At 30.3% G+C, this 18,547-nt stretch overlaps 2 protein-coding genes across 6 annotated transcripts; both read left to right on the top strand.

Moving 5' to 3' along the window:
* Positions 1-3,920: 3,920 nt before the first annotated feature.
* Positions 3,921-7,236, top strand: LOC101244768 (probable mediator of RNA polymerase II transcription subunit 26c). 4 transcript variants are annotated; one of them, XR_003246592.2, is made up of 8 exons: positions 3,921-4,418; positions 4,570-4,638; positions 4,870-4,952; positions 5,072-5,130; positions 5,242-5,288; positions 5,386-5,456; positions 5,883-6,003; positions 6,911-7,236. XR_003246592.2 is itself a non-coding variant. In XM_004237749.5 (8 exons), exons 1-7 carry the CDS (start codon positions 4,104-4,106, stop codon positions 5,966-5,968), a joined length of 735 nt encoding a protein of 244 aa, XP_004237797.1. In that variant the 5' UTR covers positions 3,921-4,103; the 3' UTR covers positions 5,969-6,003; positions 6,911-7,236. The 4 variants fall into 4 exon arrangements, 3 of the variants coding, with proteins under 3 accessions (XP_004237797.1, XP_010320090.1, XP_010320092.1); XM_004237749.5 differs by having other exon boundaries at positions 5,381-5,456; XM_010321788.4 differs by lacking the exon at positions 5,883-6,003 and having other exon boundaries at positions 5,381-5,456.
* Positions 7,237-10,139: 2,903 nt separating this feature from the next.
* Positions 10,140-17,664, top strand: LOC101244482 (G-box-binding factor 4). 2 transcript variants are annotated; one of them, XM_010321787.4, is made up of 5 exons: positions 10,211-11,291; positions 11,397-11,468; positions 14,061-14,090; positions 14,386-14,448; positions 17,225-17,664. In XM_010321787.4, exons 1-4 carry the CDS (start codon positions 10,548-10,550, stop codon positions 14,398-14,400), a joined length of 861 nt encoding a protein of 286 aa, XP_010320089.1. In that variant the 5' UTR covers positions 10,211-10,547; the 3' UTR covers positions 14,401-14,448; positions 17,225-17,664. The 2 variants fall into 2 exon arrangements, with proteins under 2 accessions (XP_004237796.1, XP_010320089.1); XM_004237748.5 differs by lacking the exon at positions 14,386-14,448 and having other exon boundaries at positions 10,140-11,291.
* Positions 17,665-18,547: the final 883 nt, after the last annotated feature.

Below are 18,547 nucleotides of genomic sequence, written 5' to 3'. Positions count from 1 at the left end.
TCTATACATAATTTGTAGTTAAAAGAGTTTTATCATGCACTAAAAGATAATAATTTCGTAGTTGAAAATTAGTTCTAACACAATATACATGGTATTAGTGGCGAATAATTTGTCTCTATATGCTGTCTTTATTGGATGATTCAAGTTAATTTTTTGCGAAAAATATAATTATGCTATCAATATGAAGGCAATTTTGATTTTTGAGACTATTTTTATCACTAAATAAAATTAATTTGTGACAGCTAAAATTTTAGTAATATGATTTACTTTTTGTGGATAAAGAAGACAGTTTTCGTGACATAAATATAGATAAATATTGAAGGATAACTTATTCATTTATGAAAAATTGTATGTAATTAGTGTGTTATAATAGTATTATTTAAATCTGTACTTCAAATTGTTTGCCATTAATTACATGTATACTTCAAATTTTAAAAGTACATAGCTTTTATATATATATACATATATATATATATATCACAAATACATACCAAACTGTCTACTAATTACATTTCTAATTATTCAGGGTGACATTCGAGTACAAATTTATGTGAAATCCCTCAAATAAAAAAAAGTCTAATAAGGTACGAGAATAATGATAAATTTATAGATTATAAAAATATATAGTTTCCTCGTCTATTCGTGGTCTTTTGCATAATTTTTGCACTTTTATGTACCTGTGTAAAAAAACCCCTATGATTTTAGTATTTTTTAATATCATGATTAAAACAAAACATAATTCTAAACATAACATTAATTAGTGAAACAAATAATAGAGTTTAAGAAATAGTTAATTTAATATAAAATCATTAACTATTATACTATAAGAATCTATAAAGACTTATCTACTTATTAAAATAATATCAAGAATTCTTCCATTAAGATAATATTTGTGAGGAGTTGAATAAGAACTTTGTAAAATAATTGTTCATTATGCTAACCAAAGAGAGTGGGTAGATTTTAATTATTTTGTTTCAAAAAAATAGTGAGTGGGCAGTTTCTTGTACGTGGTTTACTTTACTGGGTGAAAAATGGAAAATTGGTGAGGAGGGAAAAATTAAATGAAAATAAAGTTTTGTTTTTTTTCTTTTCCCTCTAACAATTCGTATAAAATATAGTCTAAAAGCTACAATTACTTTCACTCAATGAATCTCTATTGAATATTAAAATTATATTTCATCTTCTTTTTTTTTTTTTAATTATGAATATTAAAATTATATCTAATTAATAAGGTAGGTTTCCCTTTTAAAACTATAACTTAGTTGAGTAGATATACTAGCTATTTTTGTTTAGATATGCAGCTTTGCCTATATTTTTCGTAGTCCATAATTACAATTTTCAACTACGAAATTAAAGTTGTAGTCGATTGAAAATTTTACTTTTGTTTTAACAAAAATATATTGTGACTAAATTGTAGGTTAAATAGAGACAATGATATAACTGTCACTAACTATTCAAGTTATTAGTGACAAAAAATAAGATTATAATTATGCAATATATATTTTGTGGTTAAAGTTTACAATGATTAACTACAATTTGTGATTTGTCGTTATTTTATAACAATTTTTTGTGACGAAAACACTTTGTGTTCAAAATTTAATTAATTTACGAAAGAAAATGATTTGTCACAAATTAGAATTAGGTACTTCAATTAGTGACAAAATAATGTGTCACTAATAAATTTGGATTTGTAGCTAATAGTACTCAATAAATGGCGCCAACTTATCTATTGATGGGAAAGCCAACTTATCTATTGATGGGAAATTTTAGTTGACAAAATTTAGCTACACATTTTTGTGTTTCGTCACTAAAAACGTGTTCCTTATGTATTTAAACGTGAAATGCAAAATTCGTAACGAAAAGTAAACAATTAGTGATAAATTTTATGTCATAGTTAATAATTTCGTAGCAATATATTACATTTATTATAGTGTATAAAGGCAAAATGATCATGGAGATCCTTGTATTTGTATCTGTTTGTATTTTGAACCTTCTTACTTACCCTTTTGTCACGTAGACCCTTGAACTCATCCAAACACATATATTTTAAATACAATTTTTGATGTGACATCCTATGTGGAAAGACTTCATATGGAGCGTGATACACATAAAACTAGAGCATGAGGCACCTTAAATAGTCAGATTTTTATCTTTAAAGACATCTTTTCTTTTTTATTTTTACTCAACATCATTGTTGGACAAATTTGAACTTCTCTCTTGTCTTTTTTTTTTTAAAAAAATAATTTCTTCAAATTTCTTCTCTTTTATTTTTTTCCTTCAATTTACTCATCTCTTTTTTGTGTTGATTGTATTGTATCTTTGCTGGTTTGATTTTGTTGGTCTTCACCATGACGGCTCAATATAGTCATAAATTCACAAAAATCCATTTGTTATTCTTGATGATTCATCAAGCTTATTAATGAAAATTTTCATTTTTCAATATCTTATACCCGCAATCACAAAAAAGTACACTTAGAATCGAGATTTTGAAAAAATGAATATGACAAAATGAAAAAAGCTATGAGCAAAATTGATTTGTAGCAAAAAAAATAAACTCTTGAAAATATATTTAGGGGTGGGACAATATGTGGAGTGTTGAGAAGAAGAACAAGGAAAATGGTGGATGAATCCAAAAAAAGAAGGAAATCAGAGGAATAGGTATAATTCGGTAGGGGTGGAGGCATCAATCTGGGTGGAGGGGGGGGGGTAGGGATGGATTTGAAGAAGATGACTCCTCTTCCCCCCCCCCCCTCCTTTTATTCTTTTCATTTATTTATCTTTTAAATTTTAATGTTCTTTTCATATTAATATTTATATGTGAATTATTTTTTAATTTTTTTATTAACGTGTTTATGTTTGTGCAACACGCATTATATCACATAAAAAATTGTGTTTAGATGAATTTAGGGGTATAGATGACAAAACGATAAGTACAGGGTCTATAATACAAACAAATACAAGTATAAAAATTCACTAGACCATTTTGCCTATTATAAAAGAAAAAAACTATTCCGCTACTGTAGACAAGTCACTAAAAAATTCACTGCGAAAAGATACTAAAGAATATTGCTGAAACAACTGAAATGAGATGATTAACTTGTAGTGATTATTCAGAAGAATAAAGTTATCGGTGCATTACAAAAATTAAAATTTGCAATGAACTTTGTCATTAATTCATTATAATATATCATTGATCCATCTCTCTATAGAATTAACAATGAACATTCCAATTTAGCTACATAATTTGTTTATAGCTATTTTTTAATAGTAGTGTACTAATATAAGTATAGATTGAAGTTATACAAACATTTTATAACTAACTTTTGATAAAAAGGAGAAGTTTTTAATATTGAAAATAAGACATTGCATATTAGAATAAGTAAATATTACCTTATATTTATAGAATTACTAAGTCCCATCGAACATTCACATCAAATTATGTTCAATTTATCATAATTAAGCGTTCGTGAAAATGCAAGTTAATTAATTATAAATAAGTTTTTAAAAATTATATATATATATATATAAACGGATCATGATTTATTGATTTGATATAGATATAGAAATATATATATGAAACACGAATAATGCATTTATCGATTTGATACAGATACAGACACATAATACAAATAATTATTCTTTTCGTTTAAAAAAGAATGACCTCTTTTCTTTTTTGGTAATACTTTAACTTTAACTTTTCACATGACATATTTAAGACCACAAGATTAAAGGACATTTTGATATATTTGACATAATTTTAATTTAGAATCACAAGATTAAAAAATCTTATTTCTTTTCTTAAACTTCGTACCAAGTTAAACTAAACTATCCCTTTTGAAACGAAGACACTATTTATTATTTATTATAGTGTAGACCTCTTAGTATAGTAGTAGAAACTAAGCAAAGAAAACACTGTAGTAGTTGATTCATGACATAACAAAAACATAGAATGTGTTCCAAAGCTACAAAAAGCCTTTTAAACTTATTCACATTAATATGTCCCCATTTCACTCTGTCCCTAACTCCTCCTTCTCTCTTTTCCTTATGCTCTGTTTCTTAGTGAACACATCTTTTTTTCTTATAATTTAAGAAACAACAACAACATGGAATTGGATGAATTACGTCTAATCTTAAAGAATTCAAGTGTGGACTTGTGGGGTTTAATTGACACAGCAATTTCTGTAGCCATTCTTGATCATGGAAACGAGCTTCGCAGTCGAAGAGACGCCATTGTTGAGAAACTCTATGTTCCTCTGCTTTCTAACAATTCTAATTCTGATGGAAATTATGAAATCATGAAAAGAATTGAGAGAAATATCGATGATGACAAGTTAAAAACAGAGGAAAATAGTAATGAAGAAGATTTAGAGATCAGCAAAATCCTCAGAATCAAGAACCATTTTGAAATCCCAAATCAGGTTTCTTTATACTACTTTGGGTTTTGTTGAACCATTTTGTTGAATATAATAAAATCATGACTAATTTTTAAGAATGAATTAGGCCTAATATCTAATTTCACGAATTTTATTTACTTTTTGCTAAGATTAAAAATTCTTTTGGAAATTTCAGTCTGAGAAATGCTTGGTTGATCAGCTTCAAAGTCTTGCTGAAATGGACATTAATTTCAAGGTTCTTGAGGTAATTTAATTAACAATCATGATTTTATTATAGAATAATTATTTGGCCAGAATGATATTTAAAATTATGTTTGTTAACTTTAATACTTTTTAATTAAAAATGAAAAAATAAATTAAATTAATTTATTTTAAAATAAAAGGATATTAACTTTTTAGAAAATTTAGGACAATTTAGCATTATCCTTTTAAATTTATTTTCTGTTATGATTTTATATTTTTATTGCTTTTGAAGAAAACAAATATTGGAAGGCATGTAAACAAGCTGCGAAAGCATTCATCAAATGATGTAAGAAGACTTGTTAAACTACTCATCAGGTTTTCCTTAACCTTCTTCTTAACACTAATAATTTTATTTTCTTCTGTATAATTAGTTACTTTATTTATATATATTCATTTAAGTTAAATATAGAATCATTTTTTGGGTAATTTTATAGGAGATGGAAAGATATTGTTGATGAATGGGTGAGATTAAATACACTAATGGAAGACACAGGTACATAATCATAATATTAAACAACATCTTAATTTTCCATCACTTGGTGATGAATTTTTTATTTTGTATGATCTCAAAAATCACCATTAACTTTTATTTGAACTTTTAAAGATGAAGCGAATATTTCAAATGATTCATCATCTTATTGCGATCATAAGGTATTTATAATTTGAAACATAATATTTATTTTTAATTCTAATTTATTATATACTTTTAAGTTTCGTAAATATTAATCGTTAAATGAAAATAGCATAGCGTCGAGAAGAGGAACAACATTAGTCCATCGTCAAAGCGGCTACGTGAGGATTACCTAGAAGAACATTATGGTATATTTTTATTTATTATTTTTTAATAAACGACAATTGTGATTAATTATTTATTTCCTTTGTTCGATATTGTTTGTCATAATTTCTATTTTTAGAGTCAAACTATAAAAACTTTGATTAACATTTTAAGATGTATTTTTTCATCATCAATATGCAAAATATTGTAATTTTTCATATAATTTTAAAATATCTATCTTTTTGTTTAAAATATCGAATTAATGTGATTCAATTTACATTTGAAAATTAGTCAAAAATGACTTTAATAAACGTAATATGACAAACAATTCCGAATGGAAGAAGTATTTATTATTGTTGCATTTAGTTTATCTTTTTCTAGAATAGCCAAAAAAAAAAAGTGAAGAAATAAAGTTTCTAAATATGGCATATTTGGTCTAAAATAGTGGTTACCTTTTATGATGTTAAAAGCCAAAATAGGAAGGAGTAGAGAGGTGGACCTTGAAGACGTAGGCAAACCCAAAAACTCAGTGGTTGTTAACAGCAAATACTGGTAGACAATTAATACCCCCTACTATATAGACTGCAAGTGGTAAGTAGTGCCATTTATTTCATAAAAAGCATAATTATTGCATTTTGACTCTTTTAATTTAGTTCATCGTATCCTTTCAATAAATCTCTTTTATTTTTCACAAATATGATTGTGATGTAATGGTAAAATTGTTCCACTCATAACTAGAGGTTTTAAATTCAAATCTTAATATGAAGAAAATATTATTGAAAGCTTCACTTCTGAATAGGTCCTACAGTGCATTAGATTTAATTTAGTCTATACTTCAGTATGAGCTATGGACACCAACAAAGAAACCAAAGAAAAACTCATCATTTTTCGAAAGATTTTTTTTTTTTTAATAAAGTTAGTTTAGTATTTAAGTTTAGTGTTCTAAAGTATCGTTAATAAAATTAGTTTAGTAAAATATTTATCTAATTTGAATTTTCTAAAGGGGTGTATTGGATCAACAAGGGCCAAGAAAATATGTAATGAGGGAGTCGTATAGATAATTTCTTGATTACATAAAAATCCACTCATTTAAAAAGGGTGATGCACCAAAGGGTCGATTTGAGCCATAATGATTAGTGGGTGAGAACGCGAGGAGTTAGGTTTAAATTCCAGTAACACTAGGTGATTTCTCTTTAATTTTGATGGACAAAGTAATTTATTGTTGATAAAAGGTAAAATGTTTCTTATAAAATTAATTAAAGTGAGCGTAAATTTGTTCGAACATTACAATTGTATATATAATATGAATAAATTTGGAAAAGAACAATATAAATAGTATTTTCTTGATGTGAAATACCATTCATTTAGAATTAAAATAAGAAGGTAAAAACATCACTTATTAGTATATACTTTGACTGATGATGTGAGTTCTAGAGCAAAAATAGTACTACTCCATATAGTTCATGAACTTATGGGAGTATATTTATCAACTTTGCAGGTACAAACACTAGATGCAATTGGGAGTTGCAAAGAGTAAAGCTACCAAATGAGACAGTACATGCCAAGTTCTTATGAGGATACATATAATTGGTGTTATGTTGTCACTAGTCATGTATACATGCAATGGACTGAGCTTAAGTCACATAACATTAACCGACTCTTAACAAAGAAATAAAAAAGTTTGAAGACTTGTGGAGAATGGGGATAGAGTAAGAATTAGTACAATTATATCGTCAATTGTGTAGGGCTAGCTAGAATATACAGTACTCTCTCGTAACACATTTCAGATTTCAAGATTTAAATAAATTTATTTTTGACGGTAAATTTTTTAAATATTTTGAGTTGTGATAAATTATTGTGACTTATAATACTTTTTTTACGTAGTTTATAAATATATAAATTTTATTTTTAAAAAAATTAAAAATTTTATGTGCAAATTTTCGATCAATTCTAGACGGTACTGTTTGACTCTGAAAAACAAAATGTTTCACTAAATTATTTAATTTGGACTCCAGCCATGTGATGCATTAGTTGATTAATGAAGTTATTGTTGTGTTTTCATGACTAGATGCATTGCTCTTCTTCATGTGGACTACTAGCTACAAGATACTTATATAATATTTACTTTGTAGCTATACCTATAGGGAATGGGACATAATATGGAAGCCACTTCACTATATGCAAGTGTACATATTTTATGGAAACCCTACCTTGTTCATGATGAGGAATAGTTGTTTCTATTTGACTAGTTGGTGTTCTTTCTTTAATATCTACTCTATGAAGTATGAAGAGTATATGTTCTTAATAAATAAGTTCTCACAATTTCAATTTTGTTAGGAGCTTGTGATAGCTAGGGTTATTAAACTTGCACGAAAGTGAGATATTATGCTACAAAATCACGATTTGAACTTTAAAATAAAAATGAAATATAATATTAAAATATTAAATTTGATTGAACCTCATAGCATCGTAACAAACAACTTGGAAAAGAAGCACTTGAAGAAAAGCTATATATAAAGTGGGTGGAAATGGTTTTGACCTCTAAGGATAAAAAGAAATGCGGTCAAAACAAAGTTGGATTCCAATTACTATCAAAAAGATAATTCTACTACTGTATGGCCTGTATATATATTTATTATAATATTAATTAGTGGAATCCTACTGTTTTTCTTTCGGGACCATAAAAATAATAATAATAATAATAAGAGATAATGCCCAAGTACCCCCTCAACCTATGCTCGAAATTTCAGACATACACTTATACTATACTAAGGTCCTATTACCCCTGAACTTATTTATTAATAATTTTTTACCCCTTTTTAGCCTACGTGACACTATCTTGTGGGCTCAACAATGGTTGACTTTTTTTTCAAATTAGTGGCACGTAGGCTAAAAAGGGTAGAAAATTACATATAAAATAAGTTCAGGGGGTAATAGGACCTTAGTATAGCATAAGTGTCTCTGGAATTTCGGGCATAGGTTGAGGGGGTACTTGTGCATTTTCCCTAATAATAATAATAATATCAATTTGCTAGCTTGAGCGTGACCGAATATAAAAACTTAGAAAGAAAACAACATGACTTTGTAATAACTTGAAAATAACGATAACAAATGGAATTCAGAGTAACGACTGATTAGTTCAACCAGTTCATCAATAATAAAGATGCAAAATATCTTAACCATTGCATGTTTGCTTAGCTACGAAATTTTTGGCAGCCTATCGTTTGTATAAATCGTTGATAGACTGTCAATTCAATTTTATGTATTTATATATATGTATAAAATTTGAATTTGTATACAATTGAATTAAAATAAAACGTTTGTATATCAAATATCACTCTTTCTCTCTTCGTTTTATATAAACAAAAATTATACTTTATATTTTATATAATCTGTGTTTGTATAAAGCGAGAAGAATAGAAAGAAAAAAGAGAACTGGCAGTGGAATATTTGTATTGTGTGATTATAAGTGTATCGGACGAAGATATATGTATTTACATGTGTTTATACGATTTTTTCTCGCTTTATACAAACAGAAACACAATTTATACATTTATGATTGTATAAAGTGAGGGAGGCGAGCGATAATGGGGGACGAACGAAAGATAAAGAGTTGCGAGCGAAAGTTTGAGGGAGAGAGCCGATTGACAAACAGTTTGCTACAGGACACAATTAAATCAAAGTGTGATTATAACATTTGATTTGAATTAATAATTTGTCACTATATACAATTTTTCCTCTTTTAAACTGCACTATAAAATTGTGACATATTTTTAGATGCGATAAGTACTTCCTTACGCGTAATTGATTCCTAAGACATTGTATCAACTTCAACTATATCATCACTATTATTTTTTTTCAATGATATTCACAATTTCTTCTAAGATTTGGACCTATTAACATGTATCATTTCACCCATCCAATATGCTATTAACGTTCGTTTTGTTGTGGTAACTAAGATAATTAATCATGGATCATGATCTCAAGTTCATAAACGATATTTTCATAAGTGAATGCATTCAACTTTTCTGAATTTTACGATATCAAAACACTCTTTAAATTAATAAATATTAATTTGTGTCTTAAATAATAGCTTTACAACATTATAATATTTCATTGCCAAACCTATATTAATTTAATGAGGTTTTATCTAATAAATTATCAAAAATTAAGACCGCTACAATTGATTATGGAGATTCTTCTCCTTATTTCTAATCATGTTCTTTTAAAATAACCTTATTGTTGTTTTGATTTTTTATTAAAAATACATTAGTATATGCATTTCTTGCACTTCTTTTTCATCTTTCAAAATCTAACCTTCAACGAAAAAGTATATGACATAACGTGTCAAACTTATGAAAATATTTAATACTTTTTTTATTCGTGGTCCATATTGGACCATTTAGTACCATTAGGTTATCTTTTTTCTTTAATTAAAAATTAATAACCATACAAAAATATAGAAAATCTATTCAATATATATCATTAAAGTTTTTTATCGAGATGGTTCGTATGAGCCCCATGAGGCCATGATAATTTTGTAGATACACTCCTAAATATAAGTGTTAGAATTAAGATCACGTGAAAACATTCACCAATAATAAGAAAAGAATGAGAGTTATCATTTTCAAGTCATGTACTCAACTTTCATCAACTTCAAACTCCAAAATCATATGTGAAAATCACTCAATTTATTTAAATACTAAAATTTTAAAATAAAATTTTTTGATATATAGTTTTAGAAAATAAAAAAAATATTTCATTTAAATAGTTAATGTGAATTTTATTTTGAGAATTTGATTTAACAAGACGACATGAATGTACATTCAAAACGACGTTTGAGAATGAAAAAAAACTGTTGCCTCGTTTTTCTAATTTAGGCAAAAAAAAAGGGACAACAGAACCCTCTTCTTCTCTAGTATCTCTCTTTGCCAATTCTGGAACTCCATTTTTGAAAATCCCACTTTTCTCCCTCAAATCCCCAAAACCCCCAAATTATTCGAAACCCTAGGCATTTCTCTTCTCCCCATCGCACATTACACAACACAATCATCACTTACACAAACCTCTATGTATATACACACTTGAGGATTTGATCTAAGAAGAAGAGTTTTACGATTTTGCCCCGCCGGAAAATGGCGTCAACTAAGCTGATGGCTTCATCGGCCTCGCGGAATTCCGATCGAAGGAAATCGTCGGCGGCTTCGTCGTCTTCATCCTCTACGATGCCGAATGATTTGCTGAATCAGCAGTATTCTAATAACGGGAGTAATAATAGTAGTAATTTGGAGGCGACTTCCATGACGGTTGATGGATTTTTACGGAATGTGTATGGGGAAGGTCAGGGGACGGAGGCTAATACTTTGTTGAATGCGAATATTACGTTACTTGATGCTGCTGGAGCGATAACGCCGATCAGTGATTCCGAGACAGCGACGGTTAGTGGGATACCTTTGGTTAGGAGGACGGTGGATGATGTGTGGAGGGAAATTGTGGAGGGGAAGAGGGAGCAGAGAAGGGCCGCAGTTGCGGGATGTAAGGAGGAGGCAGTGGATGAAATCATGACGTTGGAGGATTTTTTGGTGAAAGCTGGAGCAGTTGAGGAGGAGGCACTGGCTGGGGAGGGGCCAGTGCAAGGTGAGGTGAAGGTTGAACTAGGAACTGAGAGGTTGAGTGGTGGAATTTTTGCATTCGATTCCCCATACATGGCCATGCCGCAGCAGAGCGTGCAAGGATATGGAAATGGAATAGATGTGATTGGAGGTGGAAGAGGGAAGAGGAAAGCCATTTTGGAACCTTTAGATAAGGCGGCTCTGCAGAGGCAACGTAGGATGATTAAAAACAGAGAATCAGCTGCCCGGTCTAGAGAACGGAAACAGGTAAAAAGTATTCTTTGCTGATAGTAGTGATCACTATTAGCCTTTCAATCTATTTTAGCTTTTTGATTGTGTGAACTGAATTTAGATTTTTGTTTATGGGCATAGGCTTATCAAGTGGAACTTGAGTCAATAGCAGTTAGATTAGAGGAGGAGAATGAACAGCTGTTGAAAGAGAAGGTAATGTATTTTAATACTTTCCGGCAGTTAGACCTGTGTTTTAAATTAAGATTGACAATTGAATTATTTGAATAAAAGGTATATGACAAAATAGCTGTTTGCATTGCTTGTACTGAGACTTTGAATTGATTCAGAGAATGAAGGTTCAATGCTAATTCAATTGGTTAAGTATATCATATATCAGCTTCTTAGCATAGCGAATAAGAGATTGTCTTTTGTCTACTGCCACATCTCTTACCATTTTAAAGACAACACACCAATAATCTAATTTTGCAGCTGCAAGTTTCGATTTTTTCTATAATTTTTCAAATTTGTATGTGTTGTTTCGATAGGCTCGCTGAAGAACTTTGTTTTAGAACTAATAAAAGTGCACTAACAAAGAAATATGTGAACAAGGAGAATGATTGAGGAGGGGAAAGTCTTCCTTATGTGAACTTGATGAAAATTAATCTTCGTGACTTTTGGTAAATAAAGATGAGCACTTTATTATAAACACATCGTAAGTAAAAAGGAAAATTGAGAGTGGGGTTCTCCAGTAGTGCTGCAGGTGCACTACACACTGTTATTCCACTTTCTATTCACATATGTAAGTTATGGCAATATTAATATACAATTTTTGATGCTGGAAACCAATATATGCTGTGTAAGGTTTACCATAAATTAAACCTTGTATTAGACTATACTTGTTTGGATGGTTGTTAAGTATTGTTTCATCATGTATCATATTGTATTTTACTATATTGTTTTAATGAATACAACATTTGGATAGATTTTGTATTGTTTTCCATCATTACATAATGTCACACATCAACATTAACCTACTAGAAAAGCAGGGGATACAGTAGAGCTACTATAGTAAGGTATGGTTAAAGGATAAAATAGGTTTTATCAAATAATAAGTAAAGACAAAATGAGAGAAAAAACAGTAGTGACATGCTCACATCAAATCTGACGTTTCACAAAAGAAGACTTTTCATGGTTACCTAATTGATGGATTTAATGATACGATAAAATTTAACTCAAGTAACAAACAAAACAAACATTGTATTTAAACTAAGAAACATGTAACAACCATTTTAAAACAAGCTGTGAGATATTCAGAGATTACCTTAGTGATGCAAACTTTTATCTTGCAAATGGAACATTGCACTATAAATCATAAGTAATTTTCTACGAGCTTTATTTTTCCTTTTGCATCCCATTAAAAATCCCTTACTTGATTATGAGCGACTCCAAAGACACAGGAAAGGACCCGTATATGCAAGTGGAATATTAGTATGACTGTAAAAATACCTTGGAAATATCTTGAAGTGGAAGTTCGATGATTATTTTTTATTCTTCTTTGACTGTCTAAAAACTATTTACTTACTATTTTTGGGATAGCTAGCCTTCCATAAAATGGCATGAGTATCAAATAGTAAATCCTATTCTGTTGTTAGTTGGATAGTAGCTGAAAGCATATAATTTTGTACTGTTTGTTTTCATATTGTAAGCTGTCCCATGAAAATCAAAGTTGCTTTGTTTGGATTTTTTTCTCTCTAAAATCATTTTTTGACTAGATAGAAGTAATTGGTGATTTCCTTGTAAACATGGGTGGGTTTACCTTAGGTCAAGGCATCAAGTAGTTTCACGTGACACCACTTTGTCGGAATTTTTTTTACTAAATATCTATATATAATTAAAAGCCAAGACAAAAATAGAGGATTAATTGAGTAAAATGACACTTTTTGACACAAAGAGCCACACAACTCATTTGGTCAGTGCGTTTTCAACATAGGTTCAGGAGTTTTAATCTCGGTGTTCTCGTTTAGTGTTTAAAGTTTTTGCTCTTTAATCTACAAAGTGATACACGTCCAGGTTCGAACCTTCGACCTCTTAGTAGTTAACAAAACGTTGAACCAATTACTCCAGTGTCACATCAGTAGACTTTACCGTATATGACGTATTGAGAAGGATGTTGCTTCTTCCCTGATTAGTTGAGGTGCTGCATGTTTTCTCTTTTCTTCTTTCGTTTCATCTTGCTCGCCAATGATATGATTTGTAGAATTCAATGAATTATTTTGGGATCATTTGATGCCCTATATAAAAGTGTTCAGTAATATTTTTGATGAGGTTATTTTAATTTTTAATACTGTTAAAAAAATGAAAACTCATCAAGAAGAGTTGGTAGTAATATATGAGTTGTCTTTTATTTATAATTTTGTTCCTTTTTAATATGATGTTACATTATTTTATTTACTTCTCATTTTAAAATGTGACACTGTTTACGAAAAATCTTGCGAATGCCATTGCTTATAAAGGGTAATTGTTTACTGATGCATTAAGTAACCGTTGCTTCTTCATGGTCCTTCACTAGGCATTTTGATTAGTAGTAAAGGGGGTTCTTGGTGGGGTGGGCATGTGCTTGGTGATGAGGTGGGAACTTAGCTTCGCTAGAAAAGGTTTACTGTAGCATTTGATAATCAAGTTAAGCAATGCTGTAACATTTTGTAAGCACCTAAATAATTCCAATATGTGTTCGTCTGCATTTCTATATGTAATTGTTTTGTTGATTTAATTCTTTGAGTAACACAAGTACTTTGTAATTTTCAGGAAGAGCGAACCAGAGCACATTATAAACAGGTAACTTCTTTTGCTATTTTATTCCCTATATGTTGTGTCTGAGTGGTTCATTTTTTCCTCATGTCAAGCACTTTAATTAGAGAGTTTTTGCAAAGATTTACCCGAACGATCCCTTTGTTTCTAGCTATATATCACGTAATTCACATTTATGCCAGCAAAAATATCTGAATGGTTGAAGAACCGCTAGGTTGATACTTGAAATAATGAGGTAGTCAAGCGTTCAATTCTTCAGTTATTTATCAGTGCATACAGTATACTGAACCAATGTTCATTTGTTTCCAATTTTGTTCTTCAGTATGGGCCTGATTAATGCGCTATTAATGCATAACTAGCTGGTTCTGGCAAGTTACACTGAAAGGTGCGACTCATCCAAAAGCTGCAATAAATTAACTGTAGCTAAAGATTAGGTCCCTCCTACCAATTCATCAATTTATGCATCATTTTATTAATATGTACTACAATTTTTTTTAATATTACAAAATAGTGGTGGCAAATGAGCGGGATTAGATCAGATTTGGGCAGATTGAGCTATAAAATGGTTTGGATAGCAATTCACCCATATTAATATGGGTTAAAAGTGGATTGCGTAAAATGGCTCTTAGTGCTAACCCACTTTAATCTCCTAAAGCCAAAATTCTTAAAATCTTTGTTTCTTTTTTTGTAGTTACTACTTGACACCGGTGATATTTCTTTTTGTAATTATTCTTTTTACTTTGTCTTTCTTAATGTTACATTATTCCAGTTTGAGCCAAGATGGATTAGATTGCAATCCTCCCATATTAATATGGTGGATTGGGTAAAATGGTTCAAACCCACTATAATCTCCTAAAGCCAAAATACTGTAAATTTATAGATACCCATATTATTTTCATGATTTAAAAGTAGATTGAAATCCATATTTACCCATTTGAAATATAAATGATCCATCTCATTATAATTAGTTTAATGGACTGATTTTATAAATATGAGCTGAAATTGTCGGTTCTTATAATCTTCTCATACTATAAACTAAACAAACTACTCACTGTACCCCATGTGTTCTCTAATCTTCTCATATACAAAGGATATAAAAATTGCACAATGAATCAGCTTTTGATAAACGGATGTGGACTTCCCCTTATTTTTTTCATTATATGGAGAGGTCAAGAAGGCTTAGTTCTCATTTCCTTTAGTGTAATATCTATTTGATGTTTTGGAATTGCTTTCATCTTCCAATACCTGAATGTCGTATGAACTATTAAAATCTCTATATTCATCTAATCAATCAAGTTAATTATCTTAATGAATACCAACATTTCATCCCTTCTCTCAAATAGTGGGGAGTCGTAATTTTAGTAGTTATTTGCTAGAAATAAAATTGTGCTCTTTATGATGTGGTGATCAAGCAGCAAGAAGATGTACTCTTGCTATGCAGATCACTTTTGAACTAATCTGAAATCATATATTACTTTCTTATTAAATGATCAATTTTTCTCAAGACAATTTGTTGGACGGTCCAACTTGGACCTGTCAATTAAGATGCTATATTTATTATGTTTACTTTGTATGTGGAATACCATTAGATCCTATTTAATGCTTCGACAATTAAAAGTTTGGTGGTACCATATAACTGAGAACCGAATACCGAAGTTTAGAAAAAAAATAGATCTGAAACTGAATCATAGAACCAAATTAGTTCGGTTCTGTTTTGGTTTTTCGATATTTAAAAAACTTATGTCCACCCCTGGTCATTCATCTTGCATTACCGTACAACAATATCCTATGCGGTAAAAGGACGTCAAATATGTTTTTAAGTGATAATATAGCTCTAATCATATAAGAGAATGAAAAAAAGAAGTTAGAATATAGGAATGATAAATAATGAATGCCAGTTCAAAATTCTCAGTAACAAGCAGGTAAACACGCCTAAAAGAGAATAGGAAACAGAAAGAGGTCATCGACAGATTTCTCAATTATAATGGTACTGTTTCAACTTGTACATCCATTCACATCAAGATCTCCTTAATGCTCATACATTCCAATCCAACTGGATCTGGTATAACTTTGATATACTGACTAGCCATTATAAGATTATGATTATCCAAGAACCCAAGTGTGTGATCCACCTTCTCTTCCTGCTTGCTCATTCAACCTTTTAACTGAAAAATTATCTGTTGACATTGGTGTCATTTGCTTTTCTGAAAGATCATTTGAAGTGTCAGGAAATGCGCTTTAAGGCCTAATGATGTTCAGATAAATTGTTTTCCGAAGAATCCTATAATATTACATATTTCTGAAATTCACAAGCTCCGTTTGAATTGGTTTACATCTTAACAAAATATGTAGGTATTTTTCTAAAAGAGAGAAGTAACAATTTCTTTAGGAAAACATGTTCATTGAGTTGTGATGATAGACTCTTTCCACTTTTTAGGTGTGCAATATAGTTACGGTCTGCCTTTCTTTCTCCTAGTATTGAAGGCCCGGTAGTAAAAAGAAGTTATAATCATGTCATTCGCAGAATTGCATCTTCTATTCGGCTTGAGGAAATACATATAGCAACGAGCCATAATTTCTTTCCTTTTCATTTTTTGTAATTAGAAGTCTAAATTCCGATGTTTGCTAATAACAAACAACAAAAAATGGTCATGCTAGATGTGTGACGAACATCAAAAAGAGCGATAGTTCCATAGTGGAAGCGTATCTTGGTTTTCTTCTAGTTTTCATGCATAAAGCAGTTCTACTTTGTGCTATGGTCCTATATTTCACCCCTAGTTATTTATTGTATTGTGATGGGTAAAAGCAACTGCATGGAATTATATAGCAATTGTTACCTGTATTATGGTGGTTGTTTTTCCTTATTAATAGATCCATTGCGTAATTTGTCAGTTGTGACTGTAAGGTAAAGTTAAGTTAATATTGTGTGACACTGCTTCCCTGTTTGAGTATGCATGAGAATCTATGGCTTGCTTAAGCAGCTAATTTTTGACATTGTCATTAAGCTTATTAGTGCTTCGAAAAATAACATTAGCAATATACTTGTATAAAAAAATATACATTAGCAACATGGCCTACAAAGTGAAATTCTCCTCTGCTTTGGTAGACTAGCAGTGTAATGGTAGTACATTTAACATTTCTTGATGTTGTTTTTCCTTCAGATAATAGAGAAGGTAATTCCAGTTGTGGAGAAGCGAAAACCGCCTCGTGTCCTGCGAAGAGTGTGCTCCATGCAGTGGTAATATATCGTTTTGCCACAGGCATAGTTTAAAATTAATGCCTTCTGATATAGATACAGAATAAAGGAGCCTAGCCATGCTGGGGTTAAGTGATATAACATCAGGATGGATAATTTAGCAGATGGTGATTTTTTGAGTGATAGTGCTTCCTTTGTAAAGAGCAGTATCATATAGTATCGTGACCTGGAAATCTATGACAGAATCTAATATTTATGTAGTGGGGAGGGAGTTCGTTGAAATCCGAACAATTATTTAGTTAGTTGTAGTTATAGTGTAAATGCTGCCTGCCTCACTTGTTAGATTGGATACAAGCTAGCTTGGGAACGAGTGACTAATATTTAGTATTTTTTTTTTTTGGTCAATAGCTCGTTTATAGCATTTGCTCGCAAGAATGACAGTGATATCATCTCATGCTTTTCTCCCGTGCTTGACATACACTATGAACTCATCGTATGCATCGCTGTGCCTATGTTGGGCTCTTTCATCATAAAGAAGGTGTCATGTTAGTTGGGGCTAACAATTTTAAAGAGGACAAGGATATTAGTGATTTTTGTGTGCCATAATTTGGAGGAAAAGGAGAAAAGTATAAAGAAAGTGAGTTGTTTGTAGTCCCTGGTACTTGGGACTGCACTCATGATTGAGCCCTTGGGATTAAAGGAAAAGTAAATACTTTAGTCCCCTCAATCTGTCACTTGTCTTGTCATCATTTTATTTTATGGTTTTTGGTATTTAGTTGTATTAAGATTCGGGCTGTGGTAGTCTCATTTTACGGTTGTTGCTTCTTATACTCCATTTCCCGACATGAATAGATCTAATTAAGCTTCGAAAAGATCCAGTAAAAATGCGATAACTACGCTAAGATGTACGTGCTAGAATGGATACAATCCAAAATTCAGATCACAAGCCGAGCGAAATGGTAGTTCAAACATTTATGTGAAACATGCAATATTTAAACATAATTCACAGATAGCTTCATCATTTACTTGTATTTCTCTTCTTTTTCTTTTTTAAGTTTTGACTTTTACATGGATTGAATGTTTTTGTGATAATTATCTACATGTATCTGAAAAATAATGTTATCTTTGAATCTTGTTTTGTATCAAAACAATGGTATGTATCTAAATTTGAAAATCGCTGTCCAGGGTTGTAAGAATTTCAGTTCTTTAAAGAGTTGTGATATAATAGATCTTCCAACTTTGTTATACACGTAATTTCCTCCCTGATTTATATATCTTTCTGTTGCAT

This window comes from Solanum lycopersicum, chromosome 4 (assembly GCF_036512215.1).
Source record: "Solanum lycopersicum chromosome 4, SLM_r2.1".
NCBI classification, from domain to species: domain Eukaryota; kingdom Viridiplantae; phylum Streptophyta; class Magnoliopsida; order Solanales; family Solanaceae; genus Solanum; species Solanum lycopersicum.
The sequence above is the reverse complement of the archived record's forward strand: the minus strand, read 5'-3'. Positions and strand labels throughout refer to the sequence as shown.

Bases quoted from the DNA above. Each gene is read 5' to 3' on its own strand.
- LOC101244768 (XM_004237749.5), top strand. From the start codon at position 4,104: ATGGAATTGGATGAATTACGTCTAATCTTAAAGAATTCAAGTGTGGAC. The intron at 4,419-4,569 runs GTTTCTTTATAC...TGGAAATTTCAG, and splicing joins ATTTTGAAATCCCAAATCAG to TCTGAGAAATGCTTGGTTGA. The intron at 5,457-5,882 runs GTATATTTTTAT...TGATGTTAAAAG, and splicing joins TTACCTAGAAGAACATTATG to CCAAAATAGGAAGGAGTAGA.
- LOC101244482 (XM_004237748.5), top strand. From the start codon at position 10,548: ATGGCGTCAACTAAGCTGATGGCTTCATCGGCCTCGCGGAATTCCGAT. The intron at 11,292-11,396 runs GTAAAAAGTATT...TTATGGGCATAG, and splicing joins GGTCTAGAGAACGGAAACAG to GCTTATCAAGTGGAACTTGA. The intron at 14,091-17,224 runs GTAACTTCTTTT...TTTTTCCTTCAG, and splicing joins CCAGAGCACATTATAAACAG to ATAATAGAGAAGGTAATTCC.